General features: G+C 32.5%; 1 protein-coding gene across 3 annotated transcripts in view; it reads right to left on the reverse strand.

Moving 5' to 3' along the window:
* LOC118181448 (glycerophosphocholine phosphodiesterase GPCPD1-like) overlaps positions 1–15,162 on the reverse strand; it is a 59,436-nt gene extending 44,274 nt beyond the window's left edge. The window contains exons 1-3 of one of the 3 annotated variants that reach the window (XM_085806527.1): positions 14,792–15,159; positions 8,574–8,770; positions 1,016–1,173 (exon numbers count right to left, since the gene is read on the reverse strand). In XM_085806527.1, the coding sequence (XP_085662653.1) occupies positions 1,016–1,173; positions 8,574–8,770; positions 14,792–14,946 (510 nt within the window). In that variant the 5' untranslated portion in view covers positions 14,947–15,159. Of the gene's footprint in view, positions 1–1,015; positions 1,174–8,573; positions 8,771–14,791 lie in introns of all 3 variants that reach the window. The other 2 variants (XM_085806529.1, XM_085806528.1) reach the window with 2 other exon arrangements.
* Positions 15,163–25,274: the final 10,112 nt, after the last annotated feature.

Genomic DNA, 25,274 nt, shown 5'->3' on the forward strand with positions numbered 1-25,274 from the left:
AAATTTTTGCTGCCCTTAAACTTCGGTTTTTAGTGTTTTCCCTAAATTAAAAAAAAAAAAAAAAAAAAATTGTCTTCCCTAAATTTTGCTGCCTAGTACGGCCATATGAGCTCTGGCATCGGGTATGGGTTTATGTGAATAAGAAATCAGATATTTTTGATTCAAATAGCACTAAACGTAATCTTTTGGCCTACGAGTTTCATTAACAAAATATACTTTTAGGATATGGAATGAATTTTTTTTTAAATTTTTCCTCATCAACATTGCTTAGCACATTTAACTTAAATCTCTAAGCATCGCCAAGCGTAACGTCAGCATAAAAGGTTGCCATACTATTTGTTATTCAATTACAAATATAAAAAAAGTTTAGGCATCACTGCATGAGTCATGACTCAAGTTGTCATGTATTGATAAACATGTGGTGATGACAGCAAAATATAATAAATAACAATTCGCCAGGTTGGCATCAGCAATATAAAATAATAGTAGGTGTAAAATCAAGGATGTTTCTATGTAACATGTTTTGGTTTGAGATACATACTAAGCAGATACACAGCTACAGAATCAATTTATTGATCTCACAAATTTATACTAAAATGATTGTTTCTTCAATAATGAGATATTTTATTCAGTGCCTAAGCTGGATTGGAATTAAATACATTTAAGAATTGTGACTCTCCACATGTTTTATTATGGGAGGAAAAAATCCAATGCACATGCATAACCGAAAAAAAAGAGTTTTTAGTGGCTCTGAGGTCCAGATCTCTGACTTTGCACTATACATTATATATATTTTCATACATACATTATATATATATTATGATACTGTCGTTATTACAAGTTCATTTAGTTTTCATAAAGCTTTATGTATTATTAGGGTTGCCACATCTAGTAGTTAGATTTCGCAACATTTGTTTGCTGCTAAGTGGCACCCTCTTAACAGTAAAATACAAAACTACAAAAAGTATAATTTTATTAACAACTGTTACCTTATTAATAACATAAAAATACTAACTTCAGAATCTTTTCGTGTTATATCTATAGTAGAGACATGCACTGAAATAGGCTTATCTCTATATCGACGCTTCCAGATGGTAATAGGATTATTAAACATTTTAAGCTGCACAATAGTTTCACATGTTAACCAACCATGGGCTATGCTTTCCGTATCACCTAAAACACATTAAAGCAAAATACATCAGCCTTTAATAATTAACAAATAAAAAGAAGGGAGAAAACATTTCAAATGTTAATGTCTTCAAACAAATAAATTACAGTATTTTTTCTCACTTAATAACTAAATTAAATTTTTTTTGGTAGAATATACAATACAAATCTTTAAGAAAATCAAGAAAAAGTTACTTAATAAACATGTATCACTATGATATCTAACTGCAATTAAAGAATGGTTATGCAAATTAGTTTTGTAATATGTGGTTAAAAACAAAACTGAAAGTACAAGCTCCATGTTAGCACACAGATGGCATTGCAAAACGAAAGAGCACATCTTATTTTCTGGCAAAATTATTACTTCTTGCAATAGAAAAACATATTATGCATCAATAGATCTTCAGCATTTCAGTTGAAAGTGATTTCACTTATAATCACTTGCTCATGATCCCCTTCCCCCCCCTAAATCAAAATCTGCAAAACTGAATTTTATCAAATTTAATGTATAACTGAGTTAGAGTTGAAATTTATTTTTAAATATAAATGAAGTATATTAATAAATTGTATTAAATAGTTAAATCTATTAGATTGAAAAAAAATCTCTGTAAAAATCAACTTTTTATATGCAAATACACTTTAATAGAAGGAAAACTAAAAAATTATGCAATGATAAAGTAGAAGTAATATGCCAGTGTTGCAATATCCATTTGTCTGCTGTTCATCGAGTTTTTCCATTGCACTTGACCACTGAAGAATAAAACTTATTCCATAAATTAAATTTGTTTGAACAATACATAAGGTATCAGCATGGAGATATCATATATTCTTTTGATCAACATAAAAGTTTTTATACAGATTTTGCAAAGAATTACACTGATGTGCCAGAAAAAAGGATAAACTGAATATGCAGCAGAACCTCATTTCTCATGAATCGCTTTATTTAAAAGCTGATTATATAGCAATAGACAATTCTTTAGAAGCTTAAAGGGCTGAATACATAGAAAAGCTGGTTTAGCAACTTTAATGATGTATACCAGGGCTTAATTAAAACTATTACACATCCTAAGTAGTCAAAAGATTTTGGTGCCCCCACATATGTTTATGCCAGTTTTTTCTCCTTCATTTCCTCTCTCTCTCTAGGGTTGCCTGGCCCACCAGCGGCCAAGCAGTAAAGTCGCTGAACACTGGTAGTTTGGTCCGAGGTTCGAATCCTGTGAACGGGCTGGCTGCATGGGTGTTTTCGTGGTTTTCCCCATGTGTAACGTGTATACGAGCCAGTTTCCCTTAGAAAGTCCTCCACGAAGGCATCCCTCCCCTTAGGCAGACAGCCCTAGAGGCTTGGCCATAATTAAATAACCTAACCTAACATCTATGGTTGCCACCTCTCCGGGACTCTCCCGGAATTGAGCCCTGAAAATTTAAATCTCCTGGCTCCCGGAAGGAATTTAAAATAAACATTACTCTCCCGGAATATCAAGTTTCCTGAAAATAACAATACAATGCACACAGATGAAATGGTTGACAGCATCGAAAATCACACAACCGCACACAACAGCCAAAGAATGTCTAGACATATTTTCTTTGCAGCAATGATCTGCAGTGAGTAAGCACCTTGCTGATGAGTAGTGGAGCCAGCATGCTGCGTGCACGCCCCCTCCACCCTCTCATTTTCAATCCATTCTTTCATTTAGTCTGAAGTTAGCTAGCTATCTACGAACAAGTGCTTATCTTGAAATTATTTAAATGTTTTCATAATAATGTCTAGTGACAAAAACTATTCCGATTCAGCAAGTGCCACAAAAAAAAGACAAAGTATTTGACGTCTTTTCAAGACAAATGGTTAACTCAATTTAATTGGCTTATGAACAAAGGCAACTTTTATGGAAAATGTAAATTGTGTCGTAAAATGGTTAATATTAAGTACAAGGGTGTTAGAGCTATAACTGTACATTCCCAAAGCAAGAAACACCACTTTTTAATATTGAATAGGGATTCTTTGCAATCGGTTTCGAACTTTTTCATAAAGAAATCTTCAAAAGAAGAGGACAATACATCAGCAATTGAAATTACTTCAGTCTATCATGGGATTAAGCACCATCATAGTTTGAATAGCCAGTTTGTATAGCATTCTATTTCCAGATTCTTCTTTGGTAAAAAAGATTTCTTGTGGTAGAACAAAATGTACAAGTATTTGCGAGAGTGTGCTTGCTCCTGCAGCTCAAGAAATACTTTTAAATGAGATTAAAGAAGCAGTTTTTTTCAGTTGCAACAGATGCGTCAAATAAAGGCAAAGTTAAAATGTTTCCAGTAGTCGTGCAATATTTTCATACGGAAAGTGGGATAAAACACGGACTGCTTGATTTTTACCGCGATCCCCAAGAAAAAAAGAGGCGAGATTAAAAACCAGATTTGTCAAGTTCTCATCGAAAATAATTTAGATATAATGAACGAAACTTCGTTTGCTGCTGATAACACTTCTGTCAATTATGGCATAAATAATTCTGTGCATCAAAACTTAAGAGTGACAATGAAAACATTTTAAAAGCAAACTGTAAATGCCACATATTACAGAACTGCACAAAATTTGCATTAAAAGGCATAAAATTTGACGTTGAAGCCTTAGTCTTGAAAGTTTATAGCGAATTTTCAACATATGCTAAACGAACAGAGACTTTGAAAGATTTCCACGCATTTTTAAATATTGAGTATTGCAACATTTTGCGCCATGTGCCAACCAGATGGCTATCTTTATTGCCAGCGATAGAGCGTTTGCTTTGTAATTGGCCAGCTTTACGAGCGTATTTTATTGAAGAAGGAGAAAAAGAATGTAGTACAATTATTTGGCAAGCATTTAAAGACGAAAACTTACTGCCTGTGTGCTACTGTTACTTTTTGCACGTTTTCGAATTTGAAATGCAAATGCAAAATTTGCGAATGCAAATTTTTGATAATGAAATTAAAATCATCGAAAGTGATTTTGTTACTTGCACAGAATTGCACTATGTTATGCTCGAAATCCGCCAAAAAATAACAAATAGAAAAAATGACAAATTTTTTGGTAGTTCAGTAAGAGATTTTTTAAACTTTACTGAATGAATTTAAACTTTACTGAATTAAATGAAATTCACAAGGCTATGTTTTATAAAGGCGCAGACATTTTCTTTGACAGATGTTTAGATTACCTGAAAAAATGGTATGATTTCGAAAACTCATAGTATAGTAAATTGAGCATACTTCCAATTAAAAAAAAAAAAAAAAAAAAAAAAAAAAGAGAAATTACGTGAGATGCTTTGAGATACTTGGCCATTGATTTAAAGATCACTTTTGATGAAAATAAACTTTATGAAGATTTCTGCATTTTGAGGGAGGTTCAAGAGAGCATTGTTAAATCAAGTGTAAGAGTTGATCTGAGGTGGGCAAAATTTTTCTCAACGGTCGAAAATAGAGTTGGAGGTATGTTCACGAAAGTAGTTTCATTCGTCTTGTCTATACCTGTATCAAACGCTGCCTGCGAGCATGTTTTCAGTATAGCATTTGATACATGGACTAAGGAAAGAAACTGTTTAAATGAAGAACATGTCAAGGCAGAAATCCTAATGTTCTTTAATTTTAAATTAGACTGCAAAGAGTTTTTTAAATTTGTTAGTTCCAGACCAGATATTTTGAAATCCATACGATCAAATGCAAAATATAAGTTCAAAATAAAATAAAAAGTTATAAAAATTTACATTTTTTCCCCTCTCCCGGACATTGACAGCCAAGTGGTGGCAAGCCTATCTCTCTCTCTCAAATTTGGGTTAGCTGTAGCATGAATTCGTTAGTAAAATGGACAATGAGAACTTTTTTTAAACTCCTTTCCTGAATACTTAAGGACCTTTTTGTGGTCTTCCCTTGATACTCTAGGAATGTGCTTATTTACTTAATGGTTAAGCCAGCTCTATGTATGGCAGAAATTGTTTGGGAGATGAATCATCATATTACAGCCTGGTCTGGTTTTACACATCCATCCATTTGAAGAATGCAATTCAAATACAAGAATTCCAAGAAAACACTGAAAGATTCCACTTAACTGCTTCATTTTCCTGCCATATTGTGAGCAAAAACAAGCATATTTTATGAACAATTTTGTATTCTAATCGATTACATGAATTAAAATCAGTAATCAAAACTGTTAAAAGTATTGCATTTATTAATTTTAAATACTTTTTAATGGTGAAATTAAGGCATTTTTACTTAAAGTTGGCTTTTTTCGGACAAAACTGCAGAACTGGAAAAAACACTTTACAGAAAATAAATGTGAAAGAAGTGAATTTGCTGTGAAAGGAAATCACGACAGAGGTGAAGGAGGATTACTACTGTCCATTTCTTAAAAGTTCCGAACCTGAATTAGATTATCTGAACTTTCAGTTTCCTCATCATCACTAGAGAATTCCTATAAAGAACTTTCAGGACTAACAGAATCACTTATAGAAAATTCAGATTCACTATCTGATCCAATATCAGAATTATATTCTGTTATGAGCCATTTACTGTCACCTATCGTTCTTTCATTTCATGACAAAATTGGGAAAAAGGGCTAATCTTTGGAATATGGTAACAGGTAGTTTGGCGACAATTTTGGTAAGGCAATAAAGGTTACTAGCTAGGACTTTAGCAGTGTAAATGGATAAAGTCAAGAGTGTGCGCAATGCCATTTTTGTGTAATTTTGGGATGTTTTTTTAAGTGAAAATAGGTCGACGTGTACATGGACACTGTGTATGTGCAATTCTTAAAAACGCTGCAAGCAGTTTGCGATTCTGCCCTTCTTCCAATTTTGCACCTAATCTTCGTCATGATTGAGCACTTTTGTTCCATAAAAGTTCTAGAATAAGCGTAATTCGGCTAGCAGATTGTTGGAAAAAAATGTTGAGTTAAAAAAAAAAAAAAAAAAAAAAATGTCTTTACTTTGTGAAAACAAAATGGCGTCCAAACAAAAACACTAGCAGATTACTGTAGCAGGGTCGGTCGCCAAATTTTTGCAAAAAAATTGCCAAGTTACCATAATCCAAAGATTAACCGGAAAAAGTACTATTCACAAAACCTAATACATCGAACACATGCAAACACACTCGTTGAATTTCTCCACCTAATGAAAAACTGGTAAAATCTGTCCTTGAACTGCTTTTATAGTCTAATTTCTCCTGGACTACTAGAGACATGTATTAAAAACACTGCAAAGTAAAAAATGTGAAAAAGTCAGGAAAATCAGTGGATTGGTGTAGGAAAATGCACTGCCTGAGTGGTGGATGGGCACATTAAATAAGTCCCTTTTCGCGGCACTCAAACGGTGTTCGGACAAAACAGTTAAGTGGTTAATGCATATGGCAAAAGTCTGTCTATGCGTAACTTTAAACAATAGATATAAAAAACTGCCTAAACTAAAGACTAAATTCAATGTTGCAGCCTTTTATAATATCACTGCAAGTACTGCATAATGTTCTCTGCGTTATAAGGATTTTAACTCTCAAAGCTTAGACAGCTATTGTTTACACAGCACCACATTTTCTCTGGGAACTACTGCCAGTGGATACTGTAAGAATGGAAAGAAGTATCCTAGCTGATAAGTTGCATTTCTAAGAAACTTTAATAAACAGAAGAATCAATGAAAAGATATTCTTTGAATCTATAAACTAACATTTCACCAAAAGAGTAGACAAGTTGCTCTTAACTTAGTAATCATAGTATGAATTATGTTCAACTAGTATTAATTAGGACTTCACATTTATACAAAATCTTCTCTTACTAGTGAATGCTTTACTAACATTCCGTCAGAGTTATTGCACTCATTCATGTCATACATTCACTTAGGCTTCTTCAACTCACTATCTATGAATTATACAGTCAAAAGTCGTTAATCTGGACTCGTCGGGGCTTCGGCGATTCCGGATTATCGATTTTTCTGGATTATAGCTCATCAGTTTAAATCTCGTAAGATGGCATGCAGAAATTCTAAAATTAAAAATATGAAACCGTAATTTATGAAATAAAGAACAATTATGATCCAAAGGGTATCAAAATTTACAAAAAAAAAAAAAAAAGCTTAATATTTATTTGTTTACTTTATTAAATATTTCTTTCAATGTAAGTTGCTTCATTTTATGTGATAATACTTTCTCTTTAATTCTATAAACATACATAATTTCTTGTTCAGTTACAAAGGTCCGCTGTTCAAGTCCCGTTAATTGCTGTGCCGAGAATACCGACTAACTTGTCAATCCAAATTTTTTCGTTTTCACTAACCTCTCTGTCACATTCTTCATGTCTTTATCCATTTTTTGCAGCAATTCCACTTTTTGTTTGATACTTTCATTTTGTACAATCCTTTGGGAGCTCCAGAATCGGAAATTCTATTTGACATAATCGAAAGTTCAAGTTTACTTTTATAGTATTGCTCTTACAGTCTGCAAAAAATAATAAGCCGGATCCAATTCGAAAATCAAGGAACGACGCAATCATCAACATTAACTGAAAACGATAATTAGATAATTTTAGCTTATACCGTCCGTTATACATAAAATGCGCACGCGAAAATGCATTCTGCGCTTGCGCACACTCATATGCGCAGTCGTAAAAGGTCTTACGTGCACGCGTAAACGCCTATGTCAACGCGGTGCATGCGCAGAGAGTTTTTAGCTTTGATGTCCGGATTATAGATCATTCCGAATTATGGGTGTCCGAATTAACGACTTTTGACTGTATAAGCTTCATGATGTCCATGCTGTGCTTTGTTTCGAAGTTCTTGTTTAGAATACAGAAACTGGTAAACGACCTGGTAAGATATAGTTATTCCAGTTTTTCTAGCATATCAATGTATATTAATTCTATTTTTATGCAATAATAGTTACACTTATATCTCCCATATTTATCCTGTTTTTCCCTGATGGAATGACCAACCATATCTTCTTCCCTCCTTTAACCTTTTCTTACCAACTTCCTTTTACAAGAGGAAACATTCTACAATAATTATCAATTCTTACAACATTTCACAACTTTTCTCGGCTTTAATGGAAGTTAGATAAAACACATGCTTTTTTCCCTACAGAGTTAATGAACTATCAGAAGACTAGTTCACAAACTGAAGTATAAATCAATGAACAGTGCTGTAAAAGTTAGCCTTGTAAAACTCTTTGATAGATAATTGCTCACAATGAAAAAGATATCCATTACTTTGTTCAGATATCATACAAAACTGATATTTAGTTTCTAAACAATCTTTGGAACAGATGGGCACAAAAATGTAACAAGTTCATCTCTTCAAAAATGCACTCATGTATTGTAACAAGTTCATCTCTTCAAAAATGCATTCATGTATTACTTATGGTAATTTTATATTACTTGTAAACTCAATTAAAAAAAGTCTCACCCTGGAATCCAAAAACATCCATGTTACATTTACCATCTATAACATCTAAAGGATGAAGCAGGCGAGGCCTTAAGTGGCTTTCCCATTGCCGTACCACATTCTCTTGTTTGCCATCATTATCAACTATTATGCAAATCAAATAACGATACTGGAGAATCTGATTTGATGGAGCACGAATAATACCTCCCCATATGTTCCTACAGCATAAAATAAATAACACAAAAGTGTGATTAATATGAAATGTAGCATTTTATAATAAATACTAGGCTTATTTACATGCAAAAATGCAGAATCCAGATATTTGCAAAAAGAAAAATACCACAGTTTTAGTAAATCGCTATACTATGAAATACACATTTATATATGCAAATATAAAACTGATGAAATCAGTCTGACTATAACTACAGGCATTGGATGCTAAATAGAACAAAAGAGTTATATTAAGTAAAACCACACCCATTTGCTGCAAACATGTCAAAGTAATTTATACTATATTTTTCAAATTAAAATTTTTAAAAAGATCAGGTATCTTTAAATAAAAGTAATCATTAGGATATACACTGTATTTAGCTCAAACTACAGGGATATACAATCGTAATCCCTTTATTAAATGGTAATACAAATAATAATGCTTGCAACTGACAAAAAAATCTGGTAACTGGATACTGCTGCATAGATAATGAATTTTGAAACATTATATAGAGAAATAATAAATATATATAAAAAAATGGGCTAATTTATTTGCTTAATGACACTGCTGCACGACTTTTAAATATTTCACAAAATATTACATTTAAAAGTGTAACAAATTTTTCTTTCATGTAATACTTATACAAAAACATATGAAATATTTCAAAAGTAAATTTTTAATTAGTTTTAGTACAAGATTAGATTTTTAATGTGTTTATGTGGAATAAGAGAACTTTAATTGGTTATATATTTTCCAGGGATTTTTTTCTGCTAATCAAGTTTGAGTTGTTAAATTTACAAGAATCTTCATTACATTATCCAGAAAGTTAAGTTAAACAACAAGATTGTTTACCATAAATTTTAGAGTTCAGTTAGTTGCTGTTATTTGTGCTTTTCAGATTGTAGACATCTTTCCAGAGCTTTCGGAGTTGTGGGGCTTTCAGCACCCAGAGACAAACAACTGAAGATTTCATGCCCCCCTCCTATTTGCCAAGAATGGAAAACATTTCATTCTAAAATTTTTTAACACCAATTTGGCACCCCCTGGATGTTGCAGCCCGGAGCAGATGTTCCCCCTTGCTACGTCCCAGCATCTTTTCATTAATTTTTTATGCCTTTGTATTCTACATGAATTAAAAAAGATGAACTCTTTCAAGTGAAAAATGGAAGATGTTAACCATTGAAATGAATAAAATATAATAAACAGCAAAACAATTAAAATTATTCTATATGATGTCAGGAGTAGTTTGCTTTCAAATGGAAAGTTTAAAACCACCAGAGCCGATGAAATTTGATGGAAATCTTGCTTCAAATTGGGAAATGTAGCTGCAATCATTCAAAATATATGAAATAGCTAGTGGATTACATAATAAAGAAAAGAAGGTAAGACTTAATACTTTTCTTCATGTAATAGGAATTCGTAGTCTTGAAATATATAATACATTTCCTATAGAAAAGGGTAAAGAAAGTAAATTAAGACAAAATTTACAGAATATTGTATTCCTAATAAAAACATTACATATGAAAGACATTTATTCTTTACTAAAAATCAAACTACGTCAGAAACCATAGATGAATATGTAACTGACCTTCGAAATAAAGCTCGAACATGCGAGTTTGCACAATTAACGAATAGTTAAATAAAGGATAAAATCGTTTGCGGTATTAATGATGATATAGTGAGAGCAAGATTGTTACATGAAACAGAATTAACATTAGAAAAAGGCTTTTAATATATGCAGATCTGCTGAAATAAGCGCACATCAAATGAAAATCATAAAAGATGAGGAAACTGTTGTAAACTTAGTGAAAAAGAAACTAAGTAAACATAATAAGAATACCTACAAAGAGGTAAATACCACGAAACAAGACAAAAGTTTGTTCTAAATGTGGAATATCTCATGAGTATCGAGAAAGTGTCAAGCATATAAAAAATCTGACATAAGTGTAAAATGGCAAATCATTTCACTAATCAGTGTAAAAGCTATATAATAAAAAATGAGTCAAGGTAAACAAGAAAGAAAGACAAATTAAATTAATAAATCATGACTCTGAGGAAGAGTTAGAATTTTATGTCAGCACATTAAATCATAATTCAGATAACAAGGAAGAGAAATGGACTGTTGATGTAGATGTAAATAAAAGTAAACTAAATTTGCAGTTAGATACTGTAGCAATGTGCAATGTTATTTCTAAAAGCAAAGTGAAATTGTTAAATGTTCCTATACAGAAGTCTGAAATTAAAAGATTAGTTACATTCTCTGGGAATAAAATGGATACTTTAGGAAAAGTAGTACTTAACTGCAAATATGGAAAAAATAGTCATGTTGTGAAATTCCAAGTTATTGACAAAGAAGTACCTTCTATATTATGATTAAAATCATGTTTGCAACTAGGTTTGATTCAAAAAAGTAATGTCTGTAGAAGTTGGCCAGAAAGGAAACATCAGGTGAAACCTCAAGTCAAAGTATTTTGGAACTACAGAGATGAGTTGACAATGGAAAATGACTTATTTTTCAGAGAAATGATAATTGTTCCTTTATCAAAAAGAAATGTTAAATTTAATTCATGAGGGTCATTTTGGTACAGAAAAATGTAAGAAAAGACCTAGAGATATTTTGTTTCGGCCACTTCTGAACAAGCAGATAGAAGATAAAATTTCAAAATGTCCTATACGTAATGAATACTAGAATAAAAACATAAGAAAGCCTATGGTACCGCATGAAGTTCCCAACTTACCTTAATATAAAGTTGCAACAGATTTATTTGAGATTAACAAAGAGGTATACTTATTAATTGGAGATTACTATTCTAACTTCTTTGAAAAATCAGGCAGTGATCAGTTACGTGAAATCTCATTTTGCAAGATACTATATACCATTGATAGTGATAGCTGATAATGGACCTCAGTTTGCAAGTAAAGAATTTGCAAAGAAATACCAATTTAAACACATAACAAGCAGTCTGTACCATCCACAGTCGAATGGATTAGAAGAGCGTTCAGTACATCAGTACAAACGGCCAAGACATTCTTAAAGAAAGCTCAAGCAGATCATACTGATCCTTATTTAGCATTGTTAGCTCATAGGAACACTCCAACTAATGAGATGTTAGGATCACTAGCGCAACAAATTATGAGTAGAAGAACAAGAATAATTCTTCCTACCTCTGAAGAATTACTCAAGCCTCAAGTTGTGAAAAATGTAAATGAAAAAAATCAACCAAGAAATAACTAAGCAGAAGTCATATTATGATCGTCATACAAAAACATTACCATCGCAAAATAAAGGAGATTGTGTTAGGGTATATCAAGATAATTGCTGGAAACCAGCAGTTGTAGAAGAAGTATACAAGATGCCTAGATCATATATATTAAGATCAGGTGGATCAGTATTGAGAAGAAATAGAAAAGACATTAGAGAAAACAGTTCAGCTATTGAAGAGAATATCAGAGGAACAGAACAAGGAGTTAATGTACAGAAAACTGATGTAAAAGGAGAAGATTCCAGATATTCTCAAGGGCAAAGTTTAGAAGAACAACTGCCAAATTCTGCTAACTCAGAAACAAGGGATGATGAGCAAAGAACTAGAAGTGGGAAAGTGATTAGAAAGCCAGCCAGGTATTTGGACTGATTTTAGACTGTTAAAAAGAATTTTGAACTCAAAAAAAAAAAAAAAAAAAAAAAAAAAAAAAAAAAAATTTAGTAACTTGCAATTGGCAACACTTTGGATACATATATGAAATTAAAACTATGCTGGTATTGCAGTTCTCTGTAATATAATACATTCTATGATTATAAATAAATGGCTTCTAAAAACTAAAAGTGCACCCTCATTATTCTATAGTTTTCAGTATTACCTTTAAATTACTGCAATTTCTTATGCTCAAGAAAAAGAATAATTTAACAGCATGAAATTTCTTATACTGCAATAATCAATTACAGCCTAAGATAATTTAGACATAAGATAATTAGCCAAAGATACACATATAAATACAAGATGTTATCTCTTTTCATATGCTTAAGCCCAGAATATTAATTATTGATATAATGATTAAATAACTCTGTCAACTATTTAAAATACTAATGAAACTAAAGTATGAAGAGTGAATTACTGAAAAAAAACATAAAAAATACAACATGTAGGTACATAAATGATAAAACACTATATACAAAAGACTAAAGAACAAATAACAAACCAACTAATTAACATTATTTACATACAAAAATATGAATTCCAAAATGATCTTAAGTAACCGTAAGTTAAACAAAACTAAGTTAAACAAAACTTATCTGTTCAGCATTCTTATTCTCGTGCACTACTTTGTAGAGAACAAATGTTTGAAACAGCTTTCAGTTTTATATATATAATATATATATAAAATAGTTTCAAAAGAATACATTGAATTTAAATACAAATTTAATTAATCCTTTGCGCCATTGCTGCAAGGAATGAAATTTAAATTTTAGCAAACAAGTATATACGTAAAAAAGCAAATTTAACGTTAAAATAATTCAAAAATTTTTAAAGTTAAAATTTAAAAAAAAAAAAATTTGCAAACATACAAAAGATTTCATTTTCGAACTAATCTACAATATCATTTAAATTCAGATAGCATTAGTAAATCAAGTGCAAAACCAAATTATGAAAATAAATTACCAATTTAGCAAATTAAAATTAATCTAAAAAATTTTTTTAAAAATGCATAAGTGAATGATTGTTGAGCAGGCAGGAGACAGACTTATCAAGAGGAAGTTGCCTCCAAACCTAACTCTTTAATCATTCAATTCGTGTTTCGGCATTCATGCAGGCAAGGGTAAAAAGTCAAAACCAAAAGTAAATACATAGTGAAGAATGCCCAAAAAGAAATAATAATAAAGTGGTACCTTGAAAAATTAGCAATTAAAAATTAAAGGTCTAAAAGGAAAATAATGAAGTAATTTGAGAAATAAGCAATGTAATGTCTAGTATTAAATTAAAAGTCTAAAAGGAAGATAATGAAGTAATTTGAGAAATAAGCAATGTCTAGTATTAAATTAAATTTTAAGAAAAATTAATTTAGAAACCAATGCATTTTAGAAACCCTTGTCTACAGAAACCTTCCCGACACAAATATGCATATAAATCAAAAAGAAACTAAAAAGAAACTAGATATAATATATAAAAAAAATATATAATAACCAATAAGAAACTAAAAAGAACTAATTCATAATTTATAAAAAAAAACAAATATATACTTAAAAAATAATTACATATCTAGAAAATACTTAAATACTACATAAGAAACACTTAAAAGCAAGTTTTATTATATATATATATATATGCATCTTTAATGCAGTTTTTAAGGAGAAATTTTAAGTTAAAAATTATGCAATAAATTTCTAATACATGCTTAATATTTTCTATATATTTTGTGCAAAAAAATTATTATATTCATATAATTATATCCATACAAGAAACATTTCAGAAGTAATTAAATTGAACATTTAGAGTAGAAAATAACATCAGCAGGAATAAATTTTTGCCCCCTCTTTCTGAATACCTTACACGACATGAAATCGAATCCACATTGGGTTTTATAAATATAACGTAATATAATTAAGTCAAAAAATTTCAAATATAAATACAAAAATAATTTCTAAACTTTTAGGTACGATTCATTTGTATCTTGTCCAAAAAATCTAAAAACGCAGCCATTCATTAAATGTTTACTAGCCTCGGTGAAAATGCATACCAGGTGTTATATATTAATGCAAATACAACGACAGGTAAAGAGAGATTCCATAACCCGCGTTACTTCTTTATAGCAACATTATATAATTTAAATTTTAATCGATATATATATGATGTATGAAGTCGTTGTTTATCAATTTTTAATTCAATTAATTTGAAAACATCTGTTCAACATTATTTTGCTTATTTAGGTACATTGAGATGCAAAACTGAATGCACCTACATTGCATCAGAAATATTAAATCATGTAATCATATGTAGCCTAAGCTAATAATCACATACAAAATTTTTCTTACCCTTCACTAGACACCTTTGAAAGCATAACTGCTTTTGATACTTTCCATTCTCCAAGTTCTGGAGAATTTCCAGAAATGAAAACACTTTCGCCGGGTGCTGTTTCTGCTTGAACTTGAACTACAATATCTCGAACTACACCATTAACAGTCCTCATATCTACAGTGTTAGTAGACAGCTTCAAGCCTAAATAACCTAACTACAAAAATTCCCAAAAAATCTCTGCTGAGAAATATTAAACGTCAGAGACCATGCTTCACGAACACAGAATTCATGTCAACAATGCATTCACGTCAGAGTATCGCTAACTTCGCTCAGAACCGACGAACAACCTCGACTCAGGACTACACGACCGCACGAACTGTGTGTTGGATGCTTCGGAAATAAATGCCTGCAGCGCTACGAGAATGTTTACGTGCGTGTACATTTTTTGTAATCATGAGAGATAATCTAATTTGTTTCTGACAGACAAAAGCATCTCATTCAGTAGCATAAATTGTTTGAATACTAGGTTTTGAAAGATAAAATAATTTTTTATACTTGCACTTTTATACCCACTTAAGTCATCAGGAATTTTAGCTTTTGCAGATAACAAAACATGTTGGGATCAAAGAATAGCATGACTTGAAACTAAGTTCAATGCACGATTTTATGCTAATCGAAGGGAATTTAATTCATGCTATTTCTTTTTTTTTAATTATCCATAATGATCTACGCCCAAGAATTAAAAATAATTGCCCAAATTAGGAAAGAAAGATGGTTAGAATTTCTTTCTAGTTTCATTAAACAATGCGCATTACCTAACTGTATGAGCTTAAAAATTATATTTCCCATTCTTAACGCCTATAATTCAAATATTAAAAAAAAGCATGCTTTTCTTTGACGACGATTCTAGTGCCCACTGTAGTAAATCCAGTGAAAGAGATGTGGTGGAACGATATTAAAACTCATTGGTTTCAATCTAAATTAGACTGAATGTGGGCATTTCTTTTGAAAAAAAATTTAATGTGGCATTTATCTATTATTTACTTCATTCAGTTTAATAAGCTATTGCATATTGCAACGTCATCCCGCATAAAAAGTACTTTTAGTCGGAAGAATGACAAAGTGTTCTACCTCAAGAAAGCAAGGTCTTCCCCCCAATGGGGGCCTTCAGGCTTGGCCACAACTAAGGCCAGAAGTGGTGGTCACTTTATTACGGAGACACCTAATAAGTGTCCACCTCTCCGTCCTATTTGACGGACAATTACAACCATCCCTTCTCAGGGATTCGAACCTAGGCTACCCTAACCGCTATACCGTCTGCGCGGCAAAAAGCAAGTGTTAAATTGCTGAAAAAGGTCGTTTTATAAGCATATCAGGACCGTTTGTTTAGCACAAAATCAAAAACTGACGGTCTTTAAATGTAAGCCCTATCTGCATCTACGATCGTCTGCCTAGCCTTTGTAGTGTTTTGATTCCCTTTCTTTTAGAAATGATCAGGCTAAAAACAAACAGTCCGTTTACCATCCCCACTCCGGGGGTTGACTCAGGCGAATTCCTGGGAAGTACTGGTTAGGATCTGTACCTAGGCAGGCAATCTCAACCACGGGGGTATATAATTTGACTTCACAGGACTAGAGCCCGAGTATTGTACTCAGGTTGGTTCAGGCTTGGCAGAGACCGTACTGGTACTGTCGTGTCTGTTCCCATACTGGTACTGTGGAGCTATAAAGTACATTTTGTCGACTAAGTTCCCGGGGTGTTGACCCATTCAATTCTCGTGACGGGGACTGACAAAGCGGACAGTGCACCTTTTTTTGCCAATGGAGTGGTGCCCGGCGGCAAGGTGGGAACGTTCATGTACTGCCCAATGCTTCGTAAAAGCCGGGCGGGGACTGCGGGGATTGCGCCCGCGAGAACGAGGTCCCACGGACGGGGGATACCCCAAACTCTGAATGGGTCCCACATATTGAGGACCTGGGACGGAGGTCCTTCGTCCGGTGGGTCAGTCCGTCTACCATTAATTAAATATCCATTAAGGAAGACTTTTCTTCGAAAGATTCGTTTAACAGCCCCTGTTCAATTCTTTCCACTAGATGGCAGGCATTCTATTCTTTCTTTCTTTTCCTCTAACTGAGATCTGGGAAGAAGACTAGATTCGAACTGCTCGGAGGAGCGAAAAGACGAACTTCGGATTTAGAAAACAATTAAAATGCACTGTCTTAAAGCAATTATCAACTACCATGTAAATACTGTAATTATAAAGATGTGTGTAAATAAAAAGTCATTAAGACTTACTTGAAGTTTTAATTTGAATCGAATATAAATGCAGACATAGCTCTCCCAAATAGAACTATGGATTATAGAATCAACAGCCACCAAAAAGTATTCTATTCTTGCAAGATTAAAGCTATACGATAAGACAAAAAAGAAGATCCTATCCTGGTTCCAGTAACTTCTGACTAGTTGCTCCTGCTCGCGAAGAGAAATCATATATCAGCGTTCCACAGGCCGTTATCAAAGAATTTATTAATGAAATGATATAACTATCAATAATATGCTAATAATACGGTTGTGAAAGAATTTTCAATGAAATGATATAACTGCCAATAATATGCTTTTTAATAGGAGTTGCTGTTATAAGACTAGTTTGTATGAATCCAACCAAGCATATATGTATATATATATATATGTATGAATCTTTCCATAGCTTAATATTATTCATTTCGCCAAGTGCAAGGCTATCAGATGCTTGATGTTTAATGTTGTCAAAGTAGTGCACTTCTAAAGTTTTGCAATTTTATGCTCGGTTGTACGTACTTTGCTGCAATCCATTGCAAAAACCGACTAAAGCGGTTCTGATGGGTCCGATATTTGCATTATATTTTTGGCATTACTATCACCTTATTCGATGCATTAAGCTCGGATATAAAATATAATAAAAATCTGAAAACAAAAAATTACTTTAAATAACGTCTCAGATCATGCTCAATGAATGCAATTAACCTAAAAGCGCTTTGTTGATTCATTTGCTAGGCCGAGATAGATTATTTTATTGCTCTTTTTGATTACTTTAAAGCTCTGATTGGGCGAATGTTAAAGAGAACAAATAAGCATCTTCTCCTTTTGCTTCTGGAAACTTTATTTATTTTTTAATTCATTCAAATGGAGATGAACATTATCAACCTGAAATCAATAAGGAGGAAATAGGAGCTAAATTAGTCGGCAAAAATATAACTAAATTTTATATGACCATTAACGATTACAGAATATTTTTCATATGTTTAAAATAAGATTTATATTTTCTTATCTGCCGCCTCTCCCTTTTACTCCCTCAATCCAGAACAGGTAAATTATATAAAATGTCCAAAAGTATCAAAGCCTGCAACATCAATGCACTAATAATTTCCTCCAAGTGAATTCATGGTAGTATAAGAATGGCTGTCTGGCCTTATTAATGAGGGTAAAGCAATGGAAACTATTGAAATTGTGTTTCTGTTAAGTCCCCGAGTGCTAATTCTGTGTCAAAGGTTATCGGGAAACACTACTGAAAATTATTTTTTACGATATGAGTGTTTCTAACTCGAGACACCGTTTGTCATTAGACTTTTTTTTTTTTTTTGTCTGGATAACTTGTTTATGATGTTACAAGGTTGTGATCCAAAAGATCACTGTAATTGAATAGAAAATTTTATGTCAAAGACAACATGCTTTAAATTAGAAAATAATTTAAAACGAAGAACCTTTATACGTGCATAAACATATTTGCAATGTTTTCAAATTTAAACAGTTTCAGCAATTACTGAATAAAATTATTGTATTCTCTTTTATAATGTAAGAAATAAAATTATAAGTTTAAAAGTTTGTGAATAACATTCTAACAAGAATTGAAGGAAAAAATTAAACAATTTAAAATGTATTTTTCATGCTATCCACATATTCCAAGTTTTGAGTCAACTTAATCAATAAAATTCCCACTGGAAAGAGTGGAAACTGCAGCAGTCTTATCAATAATGACGTTTTCTGTGTCCTTTTTGAACTTATAGGAATATTCTTGATATTATTTGCTTAAAGGTTGTCATTCTTTTTCAGTTCTCGCAATACTATTGAAAAGATTCGGTTAGATGTATCGTGTTTCTTCTTTTTTTATTTTATTTTATCTGGGTATAGTTACAACAGAGAATGTTTTCTCAACAATTGCCTTACAAATTAATTTTTCTCTAGTAACCTTCGGAATTGTTAGACAGTAAATGTGATAAACGAAGTTTTTGCTCTTGTTTGTCTTATTAAACTGATAAAAGCAGAAAATTCATGATCTCATACCTGTAAGTTTGCTTGAAAGAAACCAATTATGAGAAATGATTGCTTAAGATAAAGCTAAACTGATTGCACTTAGAATTAAAAAAAAAGATCTTGCAACTTGACTCGATCTTGATAAGTTATAATATTTTTTATATAATCTAGAAGGAGGATCTATTTTCTTCACCCAAAGAAACATTTCGCAAGCTATTAGTCGGTATTGCAAGGCCATTTTAATAGGTTAAAAAGGTATCAACCACACAAAGGGAGATATTTCTGACATTTGGATTAATTAATCTGCAAAATTATTAAGTTTATCGAAGCAGAAAACCTGGAAAATGTGCGTTGGGGTCACTGGGATTCAAAATCAGTGCTTCCAGATTGCTAGCCAGATATACTTACAATTAGAACAGGAAGACATGCGGGATGGAGGAAGAAAATGCCTTACAAATATAGCAACCACACACTACATTTATGACCTATATAACCAAAGGGCCATACATCTAAGCGTTGTTAGCTTCTAAAATATTTTATTTTTCTCCTTTAAAAGAAACTTCAGAAAGAAGGTATGTGTATTGGTATTATAATAGAATTGTTATTGCTAAAATGCATTCACATTTTATTATTCATATTATAAAAAGAATTACCAGACGTTTAAAAGCCAAATACCAAAAGACATAATATCCACAGAACGCTTGATCATCGTTTGACACTTATCCTTTGATGCCTGTCTACTTCAACATCGTTGAAATGTTTTTTATCCTTCTAAATTTTGTCAGTTACTCTTATTCTAAAAATCTTTTTCTTTTAAATTTGTTCTTACAGTTGTCATTTTCAATTTTCTTAACTTTGTCTTGCCGTGACTGCACGCATGAAAGCCCGTTGAGTTACAGACTCCCCGTCTAGCTCTTACTTGGGAAAGAGCCAGCAATATATTACTTTGGTCTGCTTCGTCTCCGGAGAGGTGCTGCAGTCTCACTGTCTCTTAACGGGTAGTTTATAAGCACGTAAGGCTGAGCTGAGCTGTGGTAAATCCCAAAGACTTCATCTGGCTTAGCTGGCTCAGCAATGTGATATGTAGTTGGGGAATGATTGGAAATCAGTAAATAAGGTCCATGTTTGGACATGAATATTTGACTTTTTTTTATTTTGTGATCTGCTAATTAGGATGCAACATAACCTATACTTTGTCATCTGGTTTGTAGGAAGCTTTAGTCGTTGATATAATATGTTTTCTCTTGTCTTTTCTCTTGTTCGATGTGTTCTTTAATCTCTGCTGTTAAACGGAAAATCGTTTGAGATATGGGGCTATCTCAGCCACTAAGTTATCATTGTCGATTACTGCTCTTAGAGGTCTTGGGTAACATCATCTCTTCTTAAGTCTTTGCCAAACTACAAAATTGCTGCTGTGTGATTATTCGTTTCACACTTGACAGAGTTTGTTAAAAAATTAATCAGAGGCAGTTTTCTTAAGTCCATATCGTAGAAAGACTTCTTCGACTAACGTTTAGCGCAGTTTACAGCTATAGTATCTGCTCCGTTGTGAGAAAGTGTTTTCTATATTCTAAGCTTATGGTGTTTCGTGCTGAATGCCTTTGGATTTTCTTTCAACGCTGGTGCATTCTGGTGTTCTGTGATATAAATTATGGAAACACAAGATGTGTATTACTTAGTTTCGGATAGCGATGATCATTGTAGTGATCTAGAAATGGAACCTTCGGACATGGATGAAATACTTAAGGACTTGTTCGCTAAAAAGTAATTCGTCGCTATGGATTTTATTAATGCTACTAGATTTCTAAAAAAGCACTGTGCATTTCGGTGAAAAACTTCGTAATATTTGTGAATTAGATATTAAGAAAAATCATGATGGGGATGCTATATCCCAAAGACTCTTCGCTGAAACACAAATTAAGGAAATGGAAGCCAAACGCAAGAACTTACTAGGAAAGTGCAAAAATTTTAGGGCAGGTAATAGTTCTATTGATGATTCTCTTGTTGTAAATTTTGATATTAAGAATGTTGTGTTTTAGGTTAAATGTCTAATGATAGTGATAAGAATACCGATAATGTATTGAAATGTGCCCAGTATTTCTAATGAATTACTTATTGTTCTCTGATATTGTTAAAAATGGTAAAGAATTAGAAAAATCTAATAAACTTAAACGTAATTTTAAAAAAAGTGCACAAGATAAAACCACATGCTCGGACGGATTTACTTCGCCTAGGAACATCGCCAGCCACGTAAAATGTTGAGAAACAATGTTGATATTGCAATCTCGAATGAATTTGCTACCCTTAAATGTAGTAAAAATAGTACTGAAACGGCTAATGAAAAATGTTGATAATATGGATACAAATTTTGATAGTGTTAATGCTGCAGATAAGGATAAACTACCACAACCATGTATAATTCCCATTATGGTCATTCCCTCAATTAAATTTAATGACTTTGTTAAAAAACTTAATAATGAAATAAATGTTGTCTTCACAGCCAAAGTTTATGGTGATTTCTTAAAATTATTATTACTCACTATTGATTATCTCTGTGAGATTACGAGATACCTAGATACCAATGGTTTACAGTATTACATACTACAAGCTAAACGTGTTAAAACTTGTGAAGGTTGTTATTTTAGGGTTACTCTCTGACTGCCCTAAGAAGGAAATTAAAGATGAGTTAATTGCAGAAGGTGTTAATGTTATTAAAGTGAACGAAATGTTCAGATTTAAAACTCGTGTTCCCTTACCTCTACTTCAAGTGCAATTAGCTAATGTTGAGGGCACTTCATTCATCGGAGGACTGCAAACTTGCTCCGAGATGTGTTAAATGTCCATTGCCGCATAAAACTGCGGACTGTGAAGCAAAATTCATTGAAAAACCGACGTGTTGTAACTGTGGTGGTGAGTGCCTCCCGTTCAGTAGTGGAGTAATTTCGTTCAGCTGCGGTGAGCAAACGACTGTACTCAATAACGTGTTTCTGTAGGCCTTCTTCTTAAATTAGGACTGCTCCTAGAGCATAACTGCTAGCATATGTGCGGATACGAAACGGCTTCAATCCATACCGGAGGCGTAATGGCAGACCGCACATTGAGTTGAACAATGTTAAGCAAATTTTGCTTACTGCGCATGCTTGATGGTGTACCTTTGGCGCGGGGAGAAATATTGGCGACTAAGCAACCCTACGTTAGCTTATTCGTGATCTCCATGGTTGTCGAGTGTGTTCGAGTGATGTTTAAAAACTGCAATGTTGTGGAACTTTGCTTATTACTTATTTTAACGTCCATGCCGATTGCACTTGTTTATTTTTCTAATATATGTTTCATTTTAATTTGTTAATAACAGTGCATTTAATTTTTGTTAACATACGTTCGTAATAATTCGTTATTTAAATGTAATTTGTTTGCATGTTATAATTCAGTAATTGTAAACTGGAGTATCTCGCTTAGTTTGTTAGCTTATATTCGCGTTTTTATTTTCTCATTTCAAAGAATTTAATAACTAGCATTAAAGAGTTGTAAAATTTCTTCAGTGTTATTTGCAAGCACTTGTTATATTCCTTAGTGTTTCTTTATGTATGTACGAATGGAACGCATGGTAAATCCTGAATTGTTTTTATTGCTTAAAAGTATAATGAATAAATTTTCAACTAATATATCCTAAATTTCAGTCTTTTTCTGAACGAAAATTTGTACAGTTCCAAAGGAATGTGCAGAATTTCATAGGTATTATATTTTACATTTTGAATGCAAACACTGCTTCACATTACTTCGCAATAATTTCAGCTTTCTAGTTGTTTGAGCAGTACAGCAAAAAATAGTATTTTAACACGGTAATTAATTTACATTTATATTATACTCTACGAAGATTTAAACGCCAGATTTGTTTACAATCAGATGGCGGTACACCTACCATATACCTTATTTATCTTCTTTTCAAATCGCGCCAACATAGTAATTACGCCAATTTGTTTTCTGGGCATGCGCAGTATGCGACATTCGTTTAACACTGTTCAACTCAATGTGCGGTCTGCCATTACGCATACCGGAGGGTGGGGCTTACTGATCTTTTCTTCAAGTCTTCAAAACTTCTTGCTTTTCAGGATCCCAAATCCATCATACATTTTTTTTTTTTTTTTTTTTTTTTTTTTTTGTAAGATTACTAAGTGGCCTTGCAATGTTTGAAATTCTGCAACATACCTCTTAAACGGTGTGCAAGTCTGCAAGAAGGACTGGACATTTTCCTCATTTGTTGGCACGAGGATTCACTGAATAGCGGACATTTTTTTCGGGTTTTAATTTCGGCTGTTATCCAATGACCTAAACGCGACACACGCAAAATATCATTTTCCTCTGCTAGCATAGAAAGCCTCTCAAAAACAGTTAAAAACAAGTCCCTTAAATGTTGATTAAAAGTCTTTGATAAAATAAGGATATCCAATCAAGCGTTAAAATTTCGTAATCCGAAATCCCAAATATTTATATGTCCCAAATGGGCAAATGAAATTAAAGAAATTAATTAATAAAAATAATTATTATTCAGGTTATTATTTGAAGCTGCTCTTAAATTTTTGCAATAAGCGATTTAGTTGAGTACGCTTTTCTGGATTTAGATGTTTACCTTCGTTATTTCGGAGATTCACTAAAGAGGATGTTCCTAAAACATGAATTGAGTTGGAGTTTCTGCAATTCTCTTCTGTGAGTTAGAAATGGATGTAGAGTTTTCAGTCTTAGAAAATATTTTATAGAAATGGTACTGGGAATGAGATTTTTACAGAAATGCTAAGTACCATTGAGGGCATCCAGAATAATCCCAGAAGACTGAAGAATGTCTGTTCCTAAGAAAGTTCTGTTTCCTTTTGCTTCAGGCAAAAAAACTAGTTCTGTGTGTACCATTTTACTTTCAGCATTAGGATCCAACACCATAGTGTAGGCAGCTACGTTGCTTTGTGTTCCATTAGCAAGATTCCACCAGCGATAATATCCACTGAAAATTTTATTGTCTGTTATCTTCGGGTGAAGATAAAACTGAAGGTTCCTGCAATCACTAAAATAATCTTCGAGTGAAGACTTCGCTGGTGGAGGTACTAACTAAAAACCTGGATAGGGAAATGAGTCGACAGAGTCTTAAACGCTGTTTGTTCTCAGCCGGATAAATCATTCGGGTTTCGCGTTGGGCTGACACTTTAAAATCAAGGCACCATAAATGTAAGCGTTGTTAGCTTCTTAAATATTGCATTCTTAGCCTTTAAAACTTTATTGTTCAAATGTATTCACATTATAAAAGTGAAGAATTACCAGTCGTATAAAACCAAAAACGGATTTTCCAAAAATAATCAATAAAGAAACGGAGAATACTCTCCTTGAGCTTTCTTCCGTTTTCGGTAGCCGGATTCGTGAATAGTGAAATATCTTCTTGTAAATGGCTAAAATCTCAGATTCATCCGAATTCACAACAGTGATATAATATTTTGAAAACATTTAATAAAGCAATTAAAGTTATAACCACATTTTACAAAGTTTACAAAATATACTACTCGCTTAAAATTCTACGTGGCTACAATTCGAAATAAAAACTTAAAAGAGTTCTACATGAAGTTACGATTACACTTACAGAGGTAGGAGAAAGTTCGCGACACCGGATGACAAAATATCCACAGAACTCCTGTCCCATCGTTGACACTTATTATTAGTGTCTGTCCAGTTCAACACCGTTAAAACGTTATTTATTCTTATAAATTTGATCAGTTCCTGTTATTCTGAAAATATTTCTTTGAAAAAATGTTTTCTTACTGTTGACATATACAATTTTCTGAACTCTGTCTTACCATGACCACGCGCTGGAAAATCGTAAGTTATAGTTATGAGAAATTAAATTGTAGCTACTGCGAATCACCCAGAATACTTGAACTGCATAAAGTCTTACTTAAGATCAAGTTACTATTAGTAATAGTCCGAATTTGTTGAAGGCTAAATGGATGCTCCTTAAATGTTAATTTTACAGTAAACAGCTAAGTTAAATCATGTATAATGTTTACAAACTGAAAGCTGCGGAAATGTTCTACTTAGAAGTATTTAATCTTTGTACAACTCAAGTTGAAACTGAAAAAAATGTAACTCTTTGTTTTAATACGTGCGTGTTTTTTAAATGAGTCAACTGACTGCGGTAACTGTATCGAGAACTCGCGAAAATGGTAGACATAG

The sequence above is a fragment of the Stegodyphus dumicola genome, chromosome 12, assembly GCF_044657685.1.
Source record: "Stegodyphus dumicola isolate Sdum_Otavi_A_Nest chromosome 12, ASM4465768v1".
In the NCBI taxonomy this organism is placed as follows: domain Eukaryota; kingdom Metazoa; phylum Arthropoda; class Arachnida; order Araneae; family Eresidae; genus Stegodyphus; species Stegodyphus dumicola.